Source organism: Pipra filicauda, unplaced genomic scaffold (genome assembly GCF_003945595.2).
Source record: "Pipra filicauda isolate LSUMZ 115617 unplaced genomic scaffold, ASM394559v2 scaffold163_size1657671_pilon, whole genome shotgun sequence".
NCBI classification, from domain to species: Eukaryota; Metazoa; Chordata; class Aves; order Passeriformes; family Pipridae; genus Pipra; species Pipra filicauda.
The window spans coordinates 1,257,200-1,280,679 of NW_024104140.1; the positions used below are offsets into that span (position 1 = coordinate 1,257,200).

Below are 23,480 nucleotides of genomic sequence, written 5' to 3' on the forward strand. Positions count from 1 at the left end.
TCTAGCACTGATACTACCTCTGAATGCAAGGGCAGACTAAGTATGTCACAGGCTGGACTGAGCACTCCTAAAATATGGTATCCTGTTTGTTTTTTTTTTGTTTGAGCATTTCAGTAGCTCACTGCAGGTAAGAGATTTTAGAGGAAATGGATTGGGGTCTTTATGTATAATCCATACTTGCCCTTTGTATGATGGTGGCTTCAGGGTATTGTGGCTCTTTTGGGTCCTCCAGTTAAACACACAGACCCCCCCCCCCCCAATTTTCCTTCAGTAAAATAGTCACAGGTTGCATATCTAATTAGTAGATATTAGTAAATGTAGCTATCTCATATTTTATCAGAGAGGGCACTCTCTTGTATGGCCATAATTCACTGGTCAAGTCTAAGTAGTCTATACCTGTCTCAATTCCAACACGGGTGTCTGCTCTCATCAGGATGGTTGTGTACATGTAGACCAGCTACATGTGAGCTCTCCAAATGCTTACTAACATGTTTAAGTTTTTTAGAGTTAGGTGAGAGGGGCTTAAACTGTCACCTGTCAGATCTCTTACTATTCCCTTGCTATTCATGTGAACAGTGTGTGCATTTTATGCTGACTTTTTGTGTCTTCAGTGAACATTCTTGCCCTTTCAAGAATGTTGGGATTCACATATCAGTCTGTACCAAATGGTTGAAGGACTGAGGTTGTCCGTACTGATTCAATGATCAATGTAGCCTGCACGTTTGGCTTTGGGGGAGAGTGGGGAAAGCGACTGACCACAGTATGCTGAAAAGTAGTTTTCAGAAATTTCCTGTTTCTTGCTCCTAAAAGCTGCTGTATTTGCACAACCAACCTTGCAAAGTTGTTTTTTAATACTAGACAGTACAGGTGTTTTTTGTTTTGCCTATGTTGGACAAAACATCTCATCTGATATACCATATGCCTATTTACATGCTAATGGAGGCACTAAAAGATGATGGATAAGTAAATACGGAAAATTTCTTGATCTCTGCCTATACTGTAGAAGGAATATGACTGTCATTGAGCTGTCAGAGTATTCATTGAGAGACTGACAATGCCAAAGATGGTGGAGAAATTATAGAAACTCATTCCCTAATTCTGTCTAGTAATGGTACTCTGATGGGAGTGTAAACTGATATGAGAGTGGCATGTCCTGTGATATGCACTGTCAAGTTTCAAAACTACAAGGAAGGTTGAATTTTTTTGATAATTGTAAATTGCACAGTTGTAGCGGCTTTGGTAGTTAGCTAATTGTTTGCTGTGTGCTGAACAAATGCTCAATAAAAATTTTCCTGTCTTTACAGCACAAATGAAATGATTTGATAACTAAGATATTAGTAAAACTGTTCATGTGTTTAAAAATTATGCAGACTTTAACTACAATCATATTGTTCCTTGAATGTTTCCGTTGAGCCCTTTTGTTTTGTAAAAGCAAGTAGCTGTTGTATTATTGGGGTAGCGGAAACAGTTATAGTGGGTCATAAATTATTTAATATCTTCTGTTGACAAAGTCTTTGATTTTATATGTGTTGGGCAGTGGTGTCTTGGTTCAACTTAAAAATAATTACATACAGCAACTTGGGTCTTGTCAGTGATGACATGGAATGAGCAACGCTGTCCTTCAGAGCTTAAAGAGAGCTGCCTGCTCTCATGTATGCTAGTTGCAACTTGTTTGAAATTTATTTGTATTACTACTTTGACCAGGTACTCTTTGGCCTGACAAATATGCAGCAAAAACTAAGTGGTGAAATTAGCGTTTCAGTGTGTGAGGTTCTCCTGCAGAGGAACCGAGGAGTTAATGGCCTCAAGTGAACAGTAAAAGAAAGAGGGAGTTTTCATTGATGTTTGTGAAGTGCTTGCCAACTCTTCAAATACAAGTTTTATCTCATGAAACACATTGACCTTTTCATGCTGATGTATGTATGGGAAGGCTGGGAGAAGTTCTGGAAAATGGCTTTGCAGACAGTTCAGAGGTACCAGATGAAGCAGTGGAACTTCTGTTTTGTTTCAGCATCGTTTTACTTTAGACTCTGAATAAATTACAAGTTCATAATATGCTCAGAATACATTTAGTCTTGTTTTTATTTAGACATAATGGTATTTCCTTCTCACTACATTGTTCCTTAGTTTAGAAAAAACTTTAAGAATAGACATGTATTTTTCTTACTCCTATCTGTTGAGCCTAGGACTGTGACCTTCAGTATGTGCAATATCAATTTGTCAAGGCTTTTTAATGTGGGTTAATATTAATACTAGTCATTTATTCTTTTTTAATAGAAGATTTTCCTCTCAATATAACAGTATTTTGCAAATAAACCAAAGTGAATCTTCCTTGTGAGTGTCACTTTGTCCAGTTGTGCTGCCATTACAAGGAAGTTCCATATGGTTAGAGCAGATTCTCTGTATGCTGAAAAAAGCCAGTGAAAGTCTAGATCAAGTTACATGGAAGGAAATTGCATGAAATCTCACTTTTTAAATATATCTAGGTTAAAATAATACTTCTGGTTCCTCTTTGTCTAACTGTCCATGTACACTTCACAACTTTCCAATGCTTTTTGTTGCTTGTTTTGCATGTGAGGCTGAACAACTGAGGAAAAAAAATCAGGTGTTTGGCTGTGTGAAAAACGGGGAACAAGCAAGTTCTGTAGCACACTGTTTTTCATTTGTAATGATTTCTTGTGCTTCCTTTGAGCAACAAATGTTGACAAAAGAGCACACAAGAAGAGAAACATGATGACAAAACCATGCATTATTCAAATTCTTTGATCTGAGTCTAAAACTTTTTCATCATAGTGAATCATTCCTTAGTCAGAAAGGTAGCAATAGGCTGCAGACTTTATTTGATTTTGACGGGTTTTTTTGAGTTTAAACAAGATGTCATGAATTGAAGCCAGGTGACTTATTATAAGCTGCTTTCTGACAAGGTGAAACTTGTGTCTGTCATTAAAGTAACAACAATAAAAAAAAAAAGCTGCTTTAGACTTCAAGGCTTCCTCAGTATTTTGAGGGTGAACAGCCAGTATTGCAGTTTACAAAGCTTATAGGAACAATTTTATGGTCTCTGCAAGTACTGGATTCCCAGGATAGTGGTAATGTAATTAAGTACTGATTTTTTGGGTGGATTTAATTTGTAAATTCTGGCAGCAGAGGCACAATGAATGCTTAACGGTCAAGTTTCTGTGAACATTGTTTTATTTGCTGACAGATGGAGAAAAAAAGATGATGATTTCTAAAGAACAGCTAAAGCACCTGACCTAGCAGCTTTCCAGTTGCATTCCCTTTACTGTAGATGTAGAGGATGTTTTCAACGTGAAGCAGAACAGTGGTATTTTTTAAAGCCAGTGTTTCTTGGCTACAGCACTTCCTGCCTGCAGAGGAGCTCTGAAAGTTTCAGGATATTCTTGAAACCTTTCTGCTTCTCAAGGTTGTGGGAAAATGTCCTGATCGTTAAATTAGGACCATCCTTCATTTTTGGGGCAGTTTCATCTTGTTATTAGGACTTTGGAATTGACTCGAACACATTACTGGACTTCAAAAAAACATGCTTCCGAATCAATGCTTGGCAACAATAGCGGAATCTTTTCTGTTTTGATTAAGGATGCTTCCTGTATTCTGATAGAAAAGCATTCAGGTAAGATGCACTGTAACTTTATAGTCCAGGTTAGAGTTACGGTGTTTCAATCATGTTATAGTTGAAATGTAAGCTACTCAAAAGTGACATGGAAACAAATTTGGTCAGTATTTGAGAGGGGCGTGGACAAGTCATATGACGTAGTTACAAACAGGAAACTGTTCACACCCTCTCTTTCTCATGGCTACTTATGTCTGTAATGAAACAGTGTATTACAGTAGCAAGCAGTTTTGTTTTGTGGTTCATGTTCCTGTTTCGATGCTTCTCCAGCTGCCAAGTAGGAAATTGTCATTTCACTGAAATGGCTGGTCTGGAAAAAAAAATAAAAATCTGTGGAGATGTGAAAAACAGGGATGGGATAAAAAAGAACAGTTTAAGATCCAATTGGATTAACAGTGTAGTGAAATTATTCAGTATTATGGGATGACTGGGTTTAACTTGAGGGAGAAGCCAAATCTCTTGGTTAGAACAGAAAGGATGTTCTAATCTTTGTAAGAGAATTATGAAGTACTGTCAGGAACAATGCCTGTGGGCTGTGGTGGTGTAAGGATGAGTGCAGCGTGCTCACTATAAAAGCAAATGAGGTAGAGCTGGTTCCCGATGCAAAGGACTGTCAGTGTGGGGCAGGAAGGTCGGGCTGGTAAGTTTTGTGTTCTTGTGTTACCTTGTTATTCCAGGTTTGCTGCGGAGCAAGACTGCTTCCAGGACTGACTGTAGTACTCTGGCTACACTGTTTCCATGAGTTGGTGTGGTGCTCTCTAGTGAACCTTTATCTGTGAGCTTGTGTTTACAGAAAAAGAAACAAAACCGGTTTCCTTCTGACACAATTTGTGTGGCAGAAAATGTTGGTCAGAGACCATTTTTGAGTGCTTGGACTGTGCTCCGAGAATGGGGCTCAGAAATGCTTCAGCAGTGCAAAACCTGTCTCTTGGGGCAAGGGTTGGAATGGGTGTGTCCGTATATACACACTGGCTACCTGTATGGGGAAATACTAAGATGATTTTGCCGCTATAGAAAGCTTCAGAAAACTGCCTTAAAACCACCTACAGATGTTTACATGAGTGAAAAAAATGAGTGAAAACACCCCAAATGTAATTACATTCCTTATAGACCTCTAGAAGTTATACTGTTAATTTTCACTTTATCATTTGCCTTACCTGTCTACTATACAGGTGTTTGTTTGTACAGCTGTGTTGAAAGTGCTTTTTATTCCCCCTTTTTTTTCTCCATTTTTGCAAAATATATTGGTCAGAATGCCTGGAGTAAACTGTTATGGTAGAGGAGAAGTTCTACCAGTAAACTTGTCTCTATTGAGGGTATATTAAAACTGCTTTAAGAGAGCCAGCATCAACCTGAAGTAAAACTGGATCTAAGAGTGAAGCAGTAGGGCTTATTTTGCCTTTTGTGTAAGAATTGTTTTCGCCAATAACAGATGGTTTAAAAAGCAAATCTAAATTAGAAGTACCTTCACAACTTATTCTGCCTCCCTTGGTGTATCCCAGAAAATCCATGAATTTAAACTTAGTATCAACTGTGGTGCTGCAGTAGTAGTGAGCCAGACGTTACATGGAATGGGCAGTGTTGTATGGAACTGAACTGTGTTCAGGTGAAACAGTAAAATGACAGAATGGGAAACTGCCTCTCAAAACATTACTTTCAAGTGGCGTAGCTATTAAGGATGAGATTGTAGGCACTAGGAGTGGGATTCTCTGTACAACAGTCGCAGTGAAGTAGCAATTAACAATGCATGCCACTGATTTTTCTCTGGAATTTTGCAAAGTTTAGCATTTCAGTACTTGAATTTAAGGTATAATCAGTAAAATAAAAATGCATCTTTTAAGCTACTTATCTACTCTCAAGCTAGTGCTATTTCAATGAAGTTTCTCCCTTCAGCTTACTATTCTAATATGTCTGTATAAACTGTGGGATCCTACTGTACTAGGAGCTCAGGTAACATGTACTACCATTGAAATGGCCTTAAAGAAGACTCTCTTCATTACTTTGCCTTTTCTTACCTATTAAAGTGTAGTAATTGATCTAAGTATTTTGCTAAAACACAAGTTGAGTCTTGCCAGGTTTAAATTTGATCTCAGCAAAATCTTAGTTTGGACATTTTGTATGCCAGTTTCAGTCCAGGGAAAATCAGTTGTGCTTCGCTGAAAGTTAATTATCTGCGCTTTAGCCTAGACAGAGCATGTATTAACTTCTGTTGATAACAAGAATTTGTAACTTTTACAAGTTACTTGCTTCACTGCTAGCGTTGCACAAAGTGGTGCAATGTTCACTTGCAATGCAATGCCAGAATTAACATTTATGTTTTGCAGTGAGTATTGAAATTTAACTACCAGTATGTTTTGAAGTAGTCATGAAGCTGAATATAAAACTTTAGATTCCTAGCTAGGAATGAAGAGGACTAAAATTAGGTTTTTGGTTGGAAATGAGATTAATTTAAATACAAAAGGATAACTTAATCTTCAGAAGCCCTTCTGAGTTGTTTGTAACATGATGATTCTGTTAAAAACCCAGACTTCTCCATCAAGAAGTGAACTTCTTGAGTTGTTTTCATAAATGTGATTGAGTTTTAGGCATGAATTTCAAGGTTATTTTCTGATTGAGGGAGGAAATTTTGGGGCATCTAGGAATGTGTCCAGGGTTTTGGGAGGATTGTATGATGATCAGGACTTTTCACAAAAACTTGAAATACAACTTTTTTGAAGACTACTTTAACATTTTTAGTAAGGTAAATGAATTCCTCCTTTTGCTCCTTCATACTTAGTGTCAACAGGATTCAGCTTGGTGATATTGTGCAACTTGGTCTGTACTGTAAGCATTTCTTACACTGGAGGAAGAGCTTCTAGGAAAGCTTATCACACCAGGTAAAGTAGTTGGAAAGGTAGCAATGTTTCTAGGGGTCTTCTTAAAAGTTTGGATCACTTTGGTTGTTAATTGGATATGCTTGAAAACAGTGGACTGAATTGATTGTGAGTTAATTCTGATTCATAGGTGCTTTCACCTGTATTATTTCCAAGAGGACATTCAATGCATTTGTATGAAGCATGGTTGTGTTTCGGAGTGCATGTATGTAGGTCTGTGGATACTTGTATTTATACAGGTACTAGAGAAGTGTGTGCTTGAGATGCAGAGTAGACTTTCCCTGTTCCAGCCCTTGTGGAATCCTTGACAGTGTATGCAGCTGAACTGAGCTTGCAGAACAACCGTTCTGGGGTTCCTCTGTCACCATTTTGCCCTTGAATGCCTTCCAGAAAACTAACTGTGATGTAATTTTGTGTTAGAAATTTGTGCTGACCTGAAGGCCCTACTTTCGTAAATCGAAGCATATATTTTCAAGATGCAGCTTGCAGGGTTATTAGAATAAAATGACTGAAATATTTATTAAGATGAATGTTAAGACTTCTGGAGGGCCAGCAGTACTTTGACTGTGTAGAAGGTCTGTGGGATCTGTGTAGGGTGAAGACACGGAGACAGTAGCCCTGTGGTGCAGTGATTGTTGTACACTGGTGTAGGGGCCTGCAGCTCACTGGGGCAGGAAACTCTGAAACCTGAGGAATGCCTCTGGGTGGCTATGAGGAGCTGGCTGGGGAGACCAGTCAAAACCCAAGGTTTCCCAGCACCTGCCTTCAGTGGAAGGATGACTCACAGATTCTCTTCCTTGTTTCACCAGCTCTATTAAATCTATAAAGAGTAGCCAAACTGATCAGAGCTCTCCAGAGCCATGTTTTTCTTGCATATGTTCTCATTCAGAGAGGAGCAAAGTGTCTTCAGGTAATGCTCTGAGATGCTGGTAACTGTGAACTTCATTCTGTTTCCAGCCCCTGTCCCATCCATGCCCAAAATGCTGGTTGGAATTGCTGATCAGAACACTGGAACTAGAGGCTTTCAAAAAGTTAGGGGAAATTCCTAATGTGGGAAGTGCCAAACCTGATGTTGCAGAATGAATCATGGTAAATGGATAAATGTGGGTAATGTATGGCACCTCTGAACTGCAGCCACAAAAGCAAAGACAGTATCCAGGAACCTGTCATTTGTTTGTTTCACGTTGTGGATGCTGGTAGCAAATTAAGAAGATGTATGGGTGGGACCATTCAGGAATCCTGGAGAACACTGTGGTGCTCAGTGGCCATGTAAAATTTTTGTGATTACTTCTTGAAAAGACTCGTATTTGATTAAATTGCACAAAACAAATACTGTGTTCACTTCAGCCTCATGTTAGTATTTCTCATTTACAGAGAAGGTATCGGGTACTAATGTGACTGTACTGATTTGGATTCTGCATCTTTTTGAAAAAGTGCCTTGTCAGCTTATTTCTTCTCTGCGATGGTTCATTATTTAGTCGTCCTGTTCTCTCCCTTTTTGACTGGTGAAATTCTGTAGTTCTGATATCTTCTGTGCTTATTCTCCAAATTGTTCCTAGAGAGAGAACATTGCTTTGTAGTTCAATGAAAATAGATTTTGTGCTAGAGGAGTAGGAAGGCAAATAATTGAAGTTCGTCACTTTGGCTTTTACTCTATTAAAGATACTCTGCCATAGACCGCATACACCACACTGTTGGTGTAGCCACAAGGATGATGTTCCCAGAAGAAATGGAAATGATACAGTGGAGTCTTAAAAATAGATTAGAATTTTATAAATATGTTCTTTAGATAGTTAGATTAACATGGGTGGCCAATGAGGAAACTTAGCAGACCTGTAACTCTGCTAAATTTTTTACTCTACAGAAGTTTGCACAGAGTTCTTGAGCAAAGTGGAAGTGTTTGAGAAAATAGATGCTTTGACAAAAGGAAAATAATGCTGTATAGAATAACAAGTTGCAATTTAGTAACAATATCACCCTCACTGGAAATGTGTGCTTCAGTGTTTGAAAACGCTTTCTGTTTTTAACATGAAGCCTGAAGCATGGCAATTATCTTAAAAGTAGGAGTTGTATGTTTAAATTTTATCTCCTTTGATTATTGCTGGGTTTTTTTTTTTATAGGAAGCCTAACAGTATAATACCAAGAAGTTTAATTGAAGTCATTGGGTAATACTGGCTGTACTGGGTCTTGGTTTTACAAGGACCTTTGAAAAAAAAATTGCTTCCTAGGAAATCTGCATATGCAGACTTAAAAAAATGCAGGAAGCTAACAAAGACAATGTGCTATTGGCATATGTAAAAGAAAGGAATGAAATATTTTGAATCTTGGATGTAGGTAACCAGCACTCCTGGCAAGCCACTGGAAGTATGTATGCTTGTTACATTTGGAAAAGTATATGAATTCATGTATTAATTCTGTTATACTAAAAAGAATGATGTACCTGAATACTGAAATTAAATCTGACTTAATGTGCCTTCTTCTTGTAGGGGGTTTTGCTTTTGTCTATGAAGCTCAAGATCTTGGAAGTGGCAAAGATTATGCTTTAAAGGTAATACTAATTTCTTTCACTGCAGATTTATAAGGTCTATGTTTTAGCTTGATGCTCTAGCATGGCAGTTATTCCTTATGTGTGCCACTGAACAAGTAATTTTGAAAAATCCAGAATAATTGTGATGTTTGTAGCACACTGTTTAGAAGGGTCATTTCTCTTAGGAGGCTGCACTTTATACTTAGATGGCAAAACTCGGGAATTCATCTGTTAGGTGCCACTTCATTTAGTCCAGAAATTCATGACCTTGTCCCAGACATTTTATTGCTTGGGTAAAAAGAATATTTCCTAGTTACCTGGAGTGGAGTACAGGAATATTTTTCTCTCCTCAGAAGCAGATTTAGCCTACCTTTGTACATTCAGAGTAAGTCTTCTGAGTGTTAAAAATAGTGCTCCACACTTTGAGTCATTGATTAAACATTCAGCCTAGTACTTTTAAGAGACACTTCTCTGGATTCTTGTTTTCTAAATGCTTATAATAAACAGCTGTAAACAACTGAAATACTGAAGTATTTTGGGAAGGAGAATAAAGTGAAGTCATTTACTTAATCATGTTTTGCTGAAAAGTAAATCATGCCAGTTATGTTCACCACAAAAAAAGCTTAATTTTTGGAGAGGGGATATTTTGTGGCTGTAGAGAGAGAGTGAAAAGGGTGGTAATATGAGGTGTTGGAGAGGTAAGATGGCATTATACCATCGGTAGTTACTTGTCTGTTTTTTTCTTTTCATACCACATCCTACAATAGCAAAACATGTGACCAAACCCGTATATTATATGTATCCAAAATGTCTTCCAAAAGTAACCCCCTTAAAAAATAACAGATAAAAGGTGAACCATTACTGTACCTCCTCTGTTCTGTGAAACTTGTACTTTTATAGCATATGCTCAGGCTGATTATAGCCAAATGTTGACTCCAAGTGATTTTGGTAAAAGTAGTGCTTGACTCTGCTGCTGATTAGTCAATAACCATTGAAAAAGCTGGGCTACGTAATTGGAAGGAGTTTTGTATAGAGTGGGTTGAAGGTTGTTACCGAAGGTTTCAGGCAGAAGATGAATCTTCCCTTGTTAGTCTACAATGCTGTAGCCAGGAGACTTCAGTGTTTTTTTTTACAATAGAGAACTGTCAAAGTGGTTACTTTTGAGAGTGTCAAAAGTTACAACTGCTCAATTATCACTAAAACTGAATAGTCCAGGAAAATTGAGTGTTATTTATGGCAGAATGTCAAAATGTACAATAAGCCAGCTTTGTTTACTGCCCAATCATAGTTTCTTGGGTTTTTGATTACAGCTTGTCCTTTGTATTCTGTGGAAAAAAAAAATCCATGCACTGTTATTCTGTAAGTTTTAGTAACACTCTCTTCTCAATTATTCTGTTTTTTGACAGCGACTGTTGTCTAATGAAGAAGAAAAGAACAAAGCCATCATTCAGGAAGTTTGTTTTATGGTATCCTTTTCTCTAACATTGCCTGATATCAGACATTTCTGACCAAAAAAAAAAAAGAGGACTGTACAGATTCTGTTCTTTCCATGCCATACACTGTCCAAGTGGACTGACATTCCAAGGGAGGTTTGACTCGTGGTTTGTTATGAATATGGTACCAACATCCAGCAATGTAGGTTCTTACAAAATTGCTGCAACATAATGTGTGCAGAAAACTTTTGTAGCTATTGTAGACTTTGCACTTTTACTTCTAGCAATTGAAATTCCTACTTGGGCTTTCTTGCAGTCCTGTGAATGTGATCAAGAGACCCTTTGACTATTCAGATGATACTTAAATAGAATTCCCTCTCATGCACTGGATTTATTGCTCTTTGCTTTTAGTCTAAATGTCTATTAATTTCTGCTTTGGATGCATCTGGCTTTAATGCTGAATATTAAGGAAGGAATTACAGTAGACTACGTGCATCAGAAACAAGAAGCAGACATTTCTCTGTGTCGCTGCTGTCCATTTTGTGTTCAGTGATGTTAGACAGTAGAGGGTATAATGTCAGAGTGTTTTCAATCCTCAACTTTAGTAAATTCAATGTTTGCTCCCCAGCATCTCCTGTTAGACCCCTCAGTTTGTTTAGGAGTCAGTGAGTAGCTGTGGTATGCTGATGTGCTCCCCTCTGAGTATCCAGTTTCATTTTGAATTACCAGGCAAACCCACTGATCTTAATTTAAACTACTCAAACATTTCTTTTTATGATTTCTGGTATGTTTGGCAGAATCTTACCCTAAACACCATTTACTAGAAATATGCTTGCAAGAGCAGACTACCACAGCATATATTTTCTAGCTACTCCGACTTTGTCTTGCCAAGAGTAAAGAACTGAAAGTTTTTTGGATGTTTTTCACAGCTCAGAGTCATTAAAGTGCATGTACAACATGAGCAAGGATTAATTGCTGCTAACTTTCTGAGATAAAACTGTGAAATGGAAATAATTCCTGCAGCTCTGAATAGAAGGTTGTGAAGAGATGCATAAGGTTGGAATTATTCTAATTTGGTGGAACCAACTTACCCCTTTTAATAGCTTTGTTGTACTTACATCATCTTTGCTTTTTTCTTCATCTTGTAAATAGCGTGTGCTTGTCTCATGGGCATGAGTTTCAGTGTATGACCAGGGTGATACACAGACAGGCATAATGTGACTTCCACTGTCAGGAACTGAGACTGCTTATATGGTACTTGTCTTTACATAGTTCAAAAATGATGCCTTGAATTTTTGAACTGGAAGTGAAACATGACAACGGTTTTACCATGAAGAACTGTTACTGATGATGGGAGGATAAGTTCCTTGCTCTTTTAGACCTCTGTTTCCTTTGAATGTGACTTTAGGTACTTAAAACTGAAACACAACATACTTAATACTTGCTTTGGATAGGTGAGGAGACAATAGCCCTTCCTTCTTGATCAGCCATCTAGAGAAGCAGCTGATTAATAGAAGGTTTCTTTGCTACTTCTGTTATGCTTTGCAGTCATTGTCAAAGTCAAAAGGTAGTAGCTAGACCTGTTATGGAGTCCAGTTTCCTCAGAGCCTTAATCACAAGGACTTTATTTTATTTTGACTTTTTGTTACATTAGCTTGTGTGACTTTCTCAGTTTTTTTTTTTTTACAGCTGAGGCATGGATTTCCAATGTTTTGCTTAGTATGTTAATTGCAGCTGTTATACTTTCTGTGGCTTTAAGCTAGCATTTCAAGTGAACTGCTGGATGCAATAGTATCAATAAACTTGGCAGTCATCTTCCTTGAACATGCTACTTCCAGAAAAAACTTTCAGGTCATCCCAACATTGTCCAGTTCTGCTCTGCAGCATCTATAGGAAAAGAAGAATCAGACACGGGGCAGGGAGAGTTTCTTCTGCTTACAGAGCTGTGTAGAGGTAAATTTTATTTCTTTTCCCAGCAATGCACATTGCTTCTGACAGCTGTTTTGCACAGGTTGCTTCATAACTTAGAAACTATGAAAGCTTCTTGAAGATAGCATGGTTCAGTGGAGCTAGAGTTAAACCTTATCTCTTATAGGATAAAGATCATGTTTTTTTAGACTGCAGTTCAACCTTGTCTTAAATATGAGGTAATTATTAAGTTTTTTGTGTTTGAGACTAGTCAGAGAAAGGAAGAGTAGGAGTAGTTCCTTAAAGCACTATTTCTTTTGTCCCTGCAGTCAGTGTGCATTTGCCATTTTCAGAATATCTGTTTAATGCAACTCAAGACAGTAAATCTTTCTTGACAAGTGGAGCACTTGTCTATTTGTACCAAGCTTTCAGAATTTGCAGTGTTCTCTGTGTGCTTATGTGAATTTCTCTGATCTCCTGCAGGACAGCTGGTGGAATTCCTAAAGAAAGTAGAATCCAAAGGACCTATCTCCTGTGACACAGTTTTGAAGATCTTTTACCAGACCTGCAGAGCAGTGCAGCATATGCATAAGCAGAAGCCTCCTATTATCCACCGAGATTTAAAGGTGTGTTACAATGTTGAATTTTTAAACAGCAAAGAAGCCTGTTGGGCTGGGTCAGTGTAGAGACTCCTGACCCAGTATAGTGGACGCTCTTGAGCATAATGCTTACATGTATTGCCTTCCCACCACTGCTGAGTGTCAGTGAAGGTCATCACTGAGATACCTGCATCTCTTCAAATATCATTTCCTTGTGCTCGTGGTTAGGACTGCTTGTAATCCATCCAAACAAGCTGACAGAAAAGTATTCTACCCTGGTTTGCTGATAAAATAGCTGGTTACAGCTTGTGAATTGCAGTTCTGGGATGAGCGGGGGTCTAAGTAGAAGAGGTAAAGCTTTCAAGGAGAAGAATGCTGAATTACCTGTAAAAGGTTGCATTGCCTTTTAGAATGTTATTAAGCTGTTAGTTTTAGAACTAATAACTTGCACTGCAATTTAGGGCTCGTTTTTTAATTCATATTTTAAAATTTGGTAAGCATAATCCATGTTAGATTTTTTTTCTCAGTATTTTTGTTCTGTTAGCCTTTCCCAAGATTCTATGGCGCTATGCTCTAGAAAGTGTTGTCCCCTTAGAAGATTTGAAATCCCCTTTGGAGATTTGAAAAGACTTCATCTGAGTTTGAATTTTGTATTTTTGAAGATGGGGGTTCACCTTTTCATGTTCCCTATACCTTAGATGAAGAAGCCCTTAATAATCAGTGAGATTCTGTTGTATTACAAATATTTTGTATCAAACTTTTGTAAAAACAAACAAAATGAGAGAAAGAAGATTCTTGCTCCTGAAGCAGTGTCTGAATTTCACACATATGTCTGTTTCCAGCTTGATGTGATTTCAGCTGAATATAAAAAAAAGAAAAATTTGTTCCTTCATAAGTAAGCACATACTCAACCGTTTTAGGGCAAGGAAAATGAAACCACTTTTTAGAAATAAGTGTGTGTTAAGTGCTTTTAACATTGTTGAAAGGTTTGCTAGACACTAGTATAGCCCATTAACAGAAGCATAGGTTTTTTTATGATAGAGCATTTCTTTTTTTTTTTCATTTTTTTTTTTTTTTTTCCTTGGTACCGTTGAATAGAGTTCTATGTCATGTCAAAGACATGTTAACCAAGTCTGGATTGAACTTTCCTGGTGTTACTTTCTAAAATAAAATCTTGTATTCTTCACTGAAATTTCCATACACCAGCCCCTGGCTTGTAGAAAAGGTGCATCTCTTTTCTGGGGGGGGGGGGGGGAAAGGTAAAAAAGCGACTTGCAAATAAATATGCAATTTCTTACATAGCCAACTCCATAGAAGTAATTGTAATTCAAGGACTGTTTTTTCTTAAGCAATGTAAGATCCTGGCAGAGATGAAACGTGGAAATAGGCAGGGATTTGGAATTGTTGGTTTCATGTTTATGGGAGCTGTAAAGCAAAGTGATAGTTGTGTGGCAGTAGTATGAGGCCTTACTGCAGTCAGGAGCCAAACAGAGATCATTTAACTGTGCCACCCTTTCTAGAAGGCTGAACTAAGACCAGCAGTGTAGAAACCATAGCCAACCTCAAATATGTACTTTTGGGGAGGGGTGTGGTAGGGTGGAGTTCTAACAGATTTTTCTCAATTAGTTTGACTGAAAATATGAACTTCTACAGTGCAGGTTAAAAACAAGTTTACCTTTCTAGTGGTGGCTTTTTCTGTCCTCCTGTGGTTTCCTTCTCATGCTTGTCAGTGTGGTCCATTCTTTGTTCCTGAGATCTTTGGATAAAACTTGCACTTAAAATGCATGTGTTCACCACTGAAAGAGCCTAGCCAGTTGCTGAGCTATGAAAATTCAAAGCTAGTTAGAGGGTGATTTGTAAAATATCTGTGCTTTTGTGATATTTTAATTGTCTGAATTTCATCTTTTCAGGATTTGTCATGCAGTGCACAACTAGTCTGCAAAACACAGGTCATAGAGCCTGTTAAAATCTCAATAATCAGCTGGAATGCTTTATATTATTAGCAACCTTTATCAAAGCACAAAATCCAGGACACACCTGCACAGGAGCTTGATCTCTGGTCATACTGTGACCATTTTTATTGTATAAATTTAATTTGATGTTGAATGCCTACCCTTCTTATTGTACATAGAGGTAAGCAAAGGTTATCCAACAGAGAAGGGAATTCAGATTGCTCATTGAGATTCATAGTCTAACCACATCATTAGCAGTGCTTGTGTCTTCCTGCAGGGCAGTCAGAATTCATTTTATGATGGAAGAAGTTGGAAGGGGCATGTGTTAGGAGAACTAATAGGATGTTCTGTAAATTGAGGTTTTGCAGAAGTTAGTCTGGAGATGAAGTGGCTTCAAAGGGAAAGGGAAGACAAACCTAGTTATCTGAAGTGTGGTGTTCTAATATCACAATATGCCTCTTAATTTTTACGCCTTTTCCTAACTGTGTGCAGGGATACAAATTTTATTTTTCAGCCCTTTTGTGATTGACTCCACAGTACTTACTTTTAACCTTTCCTTAAGTTTCTTCCCCATTTCACTTAAAAATACAGGAAGATGGGAATTTATGAAATAGAAGAAGGCAGGGATGATGATGATGATGATTCAGGCAGCACGTGGTCCTCAAATAGCCAGTTTCTGCCTCTGCACAGGGTCATAGCTGCCTCTTTCTGGGTGTTTCCTAGCAGATTGCTTCTGTACTAATACCTTCCTGTTTTGTGTCTGCGGTAGTCCTAACCTCCACTCCACTGCAGTCGAGCTAACAGTGTTCAGTTTTAGGCATGAAAACATTTGGATTCCAAGACACTGCTTCTACAAGTGCTCCTCTGAAAAACTGGCCTTTTCTTAGGCTCTAAGGAAATTATTTTTCTTCCCCTGGGGTTTATTTCTTGCTCTCTTTAATGTTTCCTGCTCATGGTAGGTTTGCTTCCTTTTGAAAGTTGGCTACATTGCTGTAAAACTACAGTACTGTCTGAAATCTGTGCTCCTGTAAACAACTTTTGATCTAAAGTGAGTAGTTTTTATTTATACAAGTAAGCTGATATGTAAAAGCACGTGTGTTAGTGTACAGAAAGAAAACATCTTTAATCTATTATCTTATCTCTTTTTGAAGGTGGAAAACTTGCTTATTAGTAACCAAGGGACAATTAAACTTTGTGACTTTGGTAGTGCTACAACTATAGCTTACTATCCTGACTACAACTGGTCTGCACAGAAGAGATCACTGGTTGAAGAAGAGGTGAGATATTTTAATGTGATTAATATCAGCAGTGTATTAACTGTTACTATTAATCTGATATTGCTTAATGGGACTCCTGAAGATTGATTCAGTTACAGTATTATTTATAAAGTTTTGGTTTTGTATTTGTGCTGCCAGAGTTGAAACACTGTCTACAGTTACAATCATAGCTTGTGTTTTGTAACTACATACACAAGCACTGCTTCAACATGGTTTGTGTCCATTCTGCAATCTGGTGTGAAGACAAGTCATTAGTAAGGCTTTTTGTAATTACATTCCTGACCAGAAGTCAGAAATTGGTTATGCCAGAGTGACTCCTACCTTCCTATCTGGTTTTTTTTTTCAGTTGAGTGATATATAAAGAAGTGGTAAATCTGCTCAGCATAATATGAATAGGGAGTATTGCGGTGCCTCAAGGGCTGCATTTGTTTTTAGCTGAGAGTAATGCTGGTAAATCTAATGTAATACATCAAGAGGAGAAATACAGTGACACTTAAAATTCATGTATGCAACTTCTGATATTGTGAGTCTCTGTAAACTCCTCCGATTTGGAATCTGGCATCCCTGGAGAGCAATCCACTGTTTTCTGGAGAAATTATGAGTTTGTACCACTGTCTAGTATAATCAATGCAAAAAGAAGGTAGAAAAGTTCTCTTCAGGGATCCAGAGCTTAACTCATTGGATGTGTCTGCACTACCTGTAAGTGAGATGAAAAAATGAGATGTACACACAGCAGCTTGAATTCACTTTTTTGTTTAATTGTTGATTTTTGGTGTTTGCGTCATTATACCTTTTTGCCTCATGTAGAATAGTTGTTTTATGTGTTTTGCAGTTTGAAAGGACTCTTGTGACAATATTTGAGTACTGCTGTGTTCATCTGAGCTTATATCCAAGCTGTTGTGACTATTTCAGGATTCAGTTGATGTCTGTTGCCTTGACAAGTATTTCACAGAATATGCCAAGTTGAAAGGGATCCACAAGGGTTGAGTCCAACTCCTGGCCCTGCACAGGGCCATCCCCGAGAGTCACACCATGTGCCTGAGAGTATTATCCAAATGCTTCTTGAACTCTGTCAGGCTTGGTGCTGTGACCACTGCCCTGGGAAGCCTGTTCAGTGCCCAACCACCCTCTGGGTGAAGACCCTTTTCCTAATAGCCAACCTGAATCTCCCCTGACACACCTTCTTGCCATTCTCTTGAGTCCTGTTCCTGGTCACCACAGAGCAGAGATCAGTGCCTGTCCCTCCCTCCTCTTCCCCTCACAAGGAAGTTGTAACTGCAATGAGCTCTCTGCTCAGTCTTCTCTTCTCCAGCTGAACACACCAAGCCCTCAGCCACTCCTCACACTGTTTCCCCTCAAGGCCTTTTACCATCTTCATGGCCCTCCTTTGGACACTCTCTAATGGCTTAATATCTTTTCTATATTGCAGTGCCCCAAACTGCCACAATATTCAAGGTGAGGCTGCCCCAGTGCAGAGCAGAGCGGGACAATCCCCTCCCTGGACTGGCTGGTGATGCTTTGCCTGATGCCCCCAGGACAGGGTTGTCCCTCCTGGCTGCCAGGGCAGCCATCAACCAGGACACCCAGGGCCCTTTCCATGGCACTGCTTTCCAGCATCTCATTCCCCAGTCTGTACAAACATCCAGGGTTGCCCCATCCCAGGTGCAGAATCCATCACTTCCCCTCATTGAACTTCATATGGTTGGTGATTGCCCAGTCCTCTAATTTGCCAAGGTCTTTCTGAAATTAATTTTCCAAGTGGGAATCCAATCTGCTCTACATGGAGAGCTGTTTCCTTGGTTGAATGGTGTTCAAGCTTATTATTCAAGATTCTGTTTCAATAAATTCTGTCTTCTGCAGATCACAAGGAATACAACACCAATGTACAGAACACCAGAGATGATAGACTTGTATTCAAATTTTCCAATTGGTGAAAAACAGGACATTTGGGTAAGAATTTTTTCTCTTGCTGTGTTGTAGCTGCTTATGTCGTAGTGGAACTGATTTTGCAGACTTGCCATTAGTTTTTGATTAAGTAAATAAAAGCACCAAAATAAATGTTGAAGTAGTATGTTATATCAAAACAAACTTACATAGTATGAATTCTGTATCTAAATATTAAAAGAACAAGATGTAGTATTCAAGGTTTTCTCCCAGATCTAACTTGACTTCCACTGTGAGAGGCAATGCTGAACTTCTTTAGCATTCATTAGAACTGTTGCCTAGTTGGAGCTTGCTGCTAGAAACCCATAATAGTTAGGAGTCCTTACGTTCAAATTCTTGCCTTTCGTGCTGTGCTGTGCATGTAATCCTGGGACAGCCTGTTGGCAAGTTCAAAATGGTTATGTCTAGGTATTGCATTTAGGTAAAATACTGACAGATAGCAAGGATGAGAACTATGCAGAGATCATTCATGCTTTGTATGGAAAGTGTGATAAACTGTTAACATTCACTAAAAAAATCTGTAGCCAGAATTAAAGGTAACTCTTAAATCCTCAGTTGTACCTTTTCCAGTTGCATAACTCTGCAGCACTAAGGTGCTCCCCAGTGAGATTATGCTTAGGTATTTAGTTTATTGGATGTTTTTTATGAAGGCGGGTGTCAAGCTGTTCAGTTGTTACCTGTATTTGCAGTGTGTCAAAAGACAGACTGAGAAAATGTAATACTGGTGCTTTAGAAGTTTTATTTGGGATTTCATAACTGCATTCAGTTTCTTAAATTAGTTACAAGATATTGAGGAAACTCTTATTCAACTTCTACAGCTGTTGGTGATTTTCTTGTGGCATATGAAGAAACACCAAGCAAAATACGTTTTTCTGACCATTTGGTCACTTCACGTGCATGAAATACTGGCAATCTGAGCCAGGATTACATCCAGTTAAACAAAAAGCTAGAAACCTATCTAAAAAAAAGCCTCACTGAAAAGGACAATTACAGTTTGGTTTTTTTGACTAGAATAATTCTGTATCTGTTAGTATTAACATGTTGTTTGTTTCTTTTTTTTTTTTTTTTTTTTTTTGGAAGATCTATTCCATTTACCATGCCTTTGTTGGAACATGTTCTGTATTTCTTCTTTATGCTTTGCTTTCAATGAAAATATGCAAAGTATTTGGCAATAGAATATGGCCCTGCCTCAGGAAGCATAAGTGATTAGTAGTTTGTGGTTAGGATAAACAAAGCAGTTTTCCAAAGAGAGCAGGTAGAGTGAATAATACTCATGATTGCAGTCTATGTGCTTGTCACTGTGTGAGCTTAAAAACATGAAGGAAGTAATGCTTTCCTTAGAACAGCAGTAGAGATGAAAGACAGTTACCAGCCACGTTGACTCCACAATGGAAATGTGATTAGATATTGATTATAAGACAGAGGTTCTTTAGATGTGGCCAACTGCTTTCTCTGTATTTCCTACCTAAGTTTAGAGGTCTTCAGAAAATAAACACTAAATCCAGAGGTTTTCAAAACTAATGTGATTTCCTGAACTGAAATTCAACTGAAGTGACAGGTTTTACGTTTATAAAGATTTTTGTCCATTGAAATTATCTTTTGGCTTGGAAGGCCCTTCATACCCACCCACTCTTGAAGATTTCTGAAAAAGCAAAAGAGCTTAAGGAGCAAAATTTCAAAGTTGGGTTCTTGTTACTGGTATCTAGTAAAAAAGTCTTCTAGTCAGTGTAAGATATCTTGCAGGTTTTAATTCTATGTGAGCTGAACAATCCCTTTAGAATTTATGTAGATTAATTCAACTCAGAAAGTATTTTGGTGTAATACCTGTGTCATCCTGCATCTGTACTGTAGAACTCTTTAAGTGTGCTGCTTGTTGTCTGAAGCTGGTCAAGGGAGAAATAACAGTATTTTTATTTGTTCCAAACAATCCCACTGCCCACTCTCATCTCCCACTCCCTGAACACTTCCTCAACCCTCCAAAAATCCCACTGTTTTTTGAGGACGGTTTAAATAAGCTACTGATAAAGGCCCAATTTCAGGTCAAAAGTTATTTTTGGTCACTTTGTGGTGCTGCTTTTTTTGCCTTTTAGCATGTGAATGCTCACACTGACCCAGGCAACTTCTCTACAGGTACTGTGCAGCTTTGGGACAGCATCTTGGGGAAATGGGCCCTTCTGTCAAGTGCATCAGTGCTGAGGCTGTGTGAATGGTGGCTGCAACTGAAGTTGCCTTTTAGCCAAATTGAATGGCAGTTGGTGTTTAAAATAGCCAAAATCTATCACAGTTACAATCCTGAGTTACAGATAATGGAGAGGAAATGAAAAACGTTCTCTACCAGTTGAAGCAAAGATCAAATCTAAGTGGCCTCTGCATTTCCTGTGTGTAGAGGTAATCAGCACCAGCTGATGGCCTTGGTGCTTTTCTCCCCTGCTGCCTTCTGATGTGCAGGGTGTCTTGGACTATGCAGGGAGTAGTTTCATTCCTCAAGTATGATCTGCCGTACTTCTTTGTAAACAGATGTTTCTTTGGGGTAGTAGATGGTACCTTCTGTATTCCCCTGCTGGATTAATTAGTGTGTACTGTGTGATGCCTCAGTGTGTATATGTTAGAGAGCTTTTTTTTTCAACAAACTGACTTTTGTCAGTTAACAGACAAACTAAATTTTGTCTGTTAAATGTGCAAGAATGTATGGAATTAACATACATACTCTATTTCTGGCCCTGGACTGAGAGACTCAGTAAGTGTTTTGGAGTAACTAAGTCTCAAACCTTTGATACTCCAATAACTTCAGATGTTTGAAGCTGTTCTTGGGATAAATTGACAGCCAAGGACAGTTGGGGATGGTGCACACAGAGGATGGGAGAGAGTAAGCAGTTTTCTTAGGTAATGTCTTCACTGGCTTGTTTTATTTGTGGGGGCTACTATAAAAGCCCATGTGCTTAAACAACCTAACTAGGGTCCAGAAGAAACTTTTGAAGAGGAATTTTCCAAACTATTGTGCAAACAGTTGCTTGGAAGTATTGGATGACTTATTATCAAACTTCTATAGGTGAGAATGGAACGTGTTTCTATTACAGTTGTGTAACTCTGCAAGTATATTTAATACCCTAACTTATTTGAAAAAATTTGTATCAGCTTTCATTTGCTTCAGTAAACAGATGCAGTTATCCCAGCTAATCCATAACACCTGCGTTACTCAGAGATGAGAATTCAAAAGGGAATTCTGCCTGTGTAGGTTGTTCCCTTTCCAGGTTGCCCAAGTCTCAATTGGATACATGGAAGAACTTCGAAGTTCCCAGAACGTGATAGTCTTGGTTTTGTGATTATTTTTTTTTTTTTTTTTTTTTTAGGCTTGAATGAACTTGTCTGTTAAATTTTACTTGTTACAAGAGTTGAAAACTCATCTCACTGTAGGGAATAAAGGAACTGTCATATTGGGCTTCCTTTTTTCAAACCTTTACCGAAAGATGCACTTTAGACATGCTGTTGTGTCCCCCTAGTGTCATTTAAACAAATTGCTTGACACTTAATTGCTCACCTAGATGTTGTATTGCATAACAGCATGTACCTGAGTTAAAAATAAAAAAGACCAAATTCTGTCCCCACAAATTAGATGTGTCTCCTTTCAGCACAGGATGAAGATATGAAATAAAACTTCCGAACCTTTTTGAAAGGACAGTCCTGTTCTTGAACATGTTCAGTGTTGCAAGACTACTTATTTTTGTATACTGTGAAATCCATAAAATGGATTTCTTGTAATGGCTTCTAACTGATTTTTTTAAAAAAAGGCAGGAATACTTTTCCCCAGTAGCAAGTGATAGGACAAGAGGAAATGACCTCAAGTTGTGTGAGGGGACCTTTAGATTGAATATTAGGAAAAATTTCTTCACTGGAAGAGTTCTCAGGCATTGGAACAGGCTGTCCAGGGAAGTGGCTGAGTCACTATCCCTTAAGGTATTTAAAAGATGTGTAGATGTGGCACTGAGGGACATGGTTTAGTGGTGGACTGGCAGTACTGAGTTAATGTTTGAACTCGAGGACCATAAAGGTCTTTTCCAGCTTAAATGACTCTATCATTCTATGCAGTATTTCTGTGTTTATCTTGGTAGGCTCTGGGCTGTGTCCTGTACTTGCTGTGCTTTAGGCAACATCCGTTCGAAGATGGAGCTAAACTTCGCATAGTCAATGGGAAATATGTCATCCCACAAAATGACACCCGCTATTCTGTGTTTCATGATCTCATTCGTAAGTTTACAATGTTATTTAATTTGGTGTCTTTATGGATACATGTTACTATTGGCACTGTTGTATTACTGATAGTTGAATGTTATTGACATGTGATGGTGAAAAAGGTGAACTGCAACAAATTCTTGTTTTCTTAATAATTTTAATCCATTATCAAAAAAATTAGGATGTGAAACTTGCTTTTTTAGTTCTGTTGCCCGTCTTGCTTAGGATCTGAATTAGTGCATAGGAACAACTAGGATTTTGATTTGATTTCTTTGAATTTGCTTAAAAAATTCTCTTTTCTTTAAATTTCAAAACAGACTACTGGAAACTTTAATTACAATTCCAAAAAGATATGAAAATCCAACAGTATTAGACAAAGTTACTTCTGTGGTTTTCATTAACTGATGCTGAAGTGTATTCTTTGAAATATTATTAATCCTGATGAGTGTTATGTTTTTCTCATGGATACCTCCTATGAGAATGATATTTAGATATGGATTTAGCAGTTGCTCCATTCTGTTCACTTGTTTGCTTCTTGCACTGTTGCGCACTGAAGAAATTAGTATCAACTGGGAGAAAAGCCTTGAAGAATTTGTTATGTTGTCTGAATTCCTGTTGTAGGCTCCACTTTGAAGGTGAACCCAGATGAGAGACTGTCAATCACTGAACTTGTGAACCAGCTGCAGGAGATTGCAGCAGCTAGGAATGTCAATCCTAAATCCCCCATCACAGAGGTAAAGATGTCTCATAGGAGTATTATTGATTGGGTTTCCTTTCTGTCCTCTCTTCTCCAGTGAATGTGCATTTATTAACAGATTGCAGAGCAGGTCCCCTGTTCCTTAGTTTTTGAAAAATTCACACTAATTTATTTTGAAATGCAGTTGAATTAATCTGTATCACTTGTAGGATCCTTGAAAATGTGGCTTTTAAAGCACAGAGATGTTAAAGAAAACCAGTTGTCATTCTTATTATTAGAACAAAACAGCTTAGTGCATGGCTTGTGGAACTTACTCAAGTCAAAGAAAAACTCACTACTTTTACCCCTTGCTTTTTCTCTTGGTTTATTCTTTAGTTATGCTAGTGCTCTGTTTGACATGCTGTGTTT

The 23,480-nt window shown here is 38.1% G+C and overlaps 1 protein-coding gene across 2 annotated transcripts in view; it reads left to right on the top strand.

Annotated features, from left to right (window-relative positions):
* GAK (cyclin G associated kinase) overlaps window positions 1-23,480 on the top strand; it is a 75,510-nt gene that overhangs the window by 2,749 nt on the left and 49,281 nt on the right. For both annotated transcript variants that reach the window (XM_027745144.2, XM_027745145.2), the window contains exons 2-9: window positions 8,992-9,053; window positions 10,439-10,498; window positions 12,304-12,418; window positions 12,857-12,999; window positions 16,076-16,201; window positions 18,062-18,151; window positions 22,255-22,390; window positions 22,997-23,109. In XM_027745144.2, coding sequence (XP_027600945.1) covers window positions 8,992-9,053; window positions 10,439-10,498; window positions 12,304-12,418; window positions 12,857-12,999; window positions 16,076-16,201; window positions 18,062-18,151; window positions 22,255-22,390; window positions 22,997-23,109 — 845 coding nt within the window. The remainder of the gene's footprint in view (window positions 1-8,991; window positions 9,054-10,438; window positions 10,499-12,303; window positions 12,419-12,856; window positions 13,000-16,075; window positions 16,202-18,061; window positions 18,152-22,254; window positions 22,391-22,996; window positions 23,110-23,480) is intronic.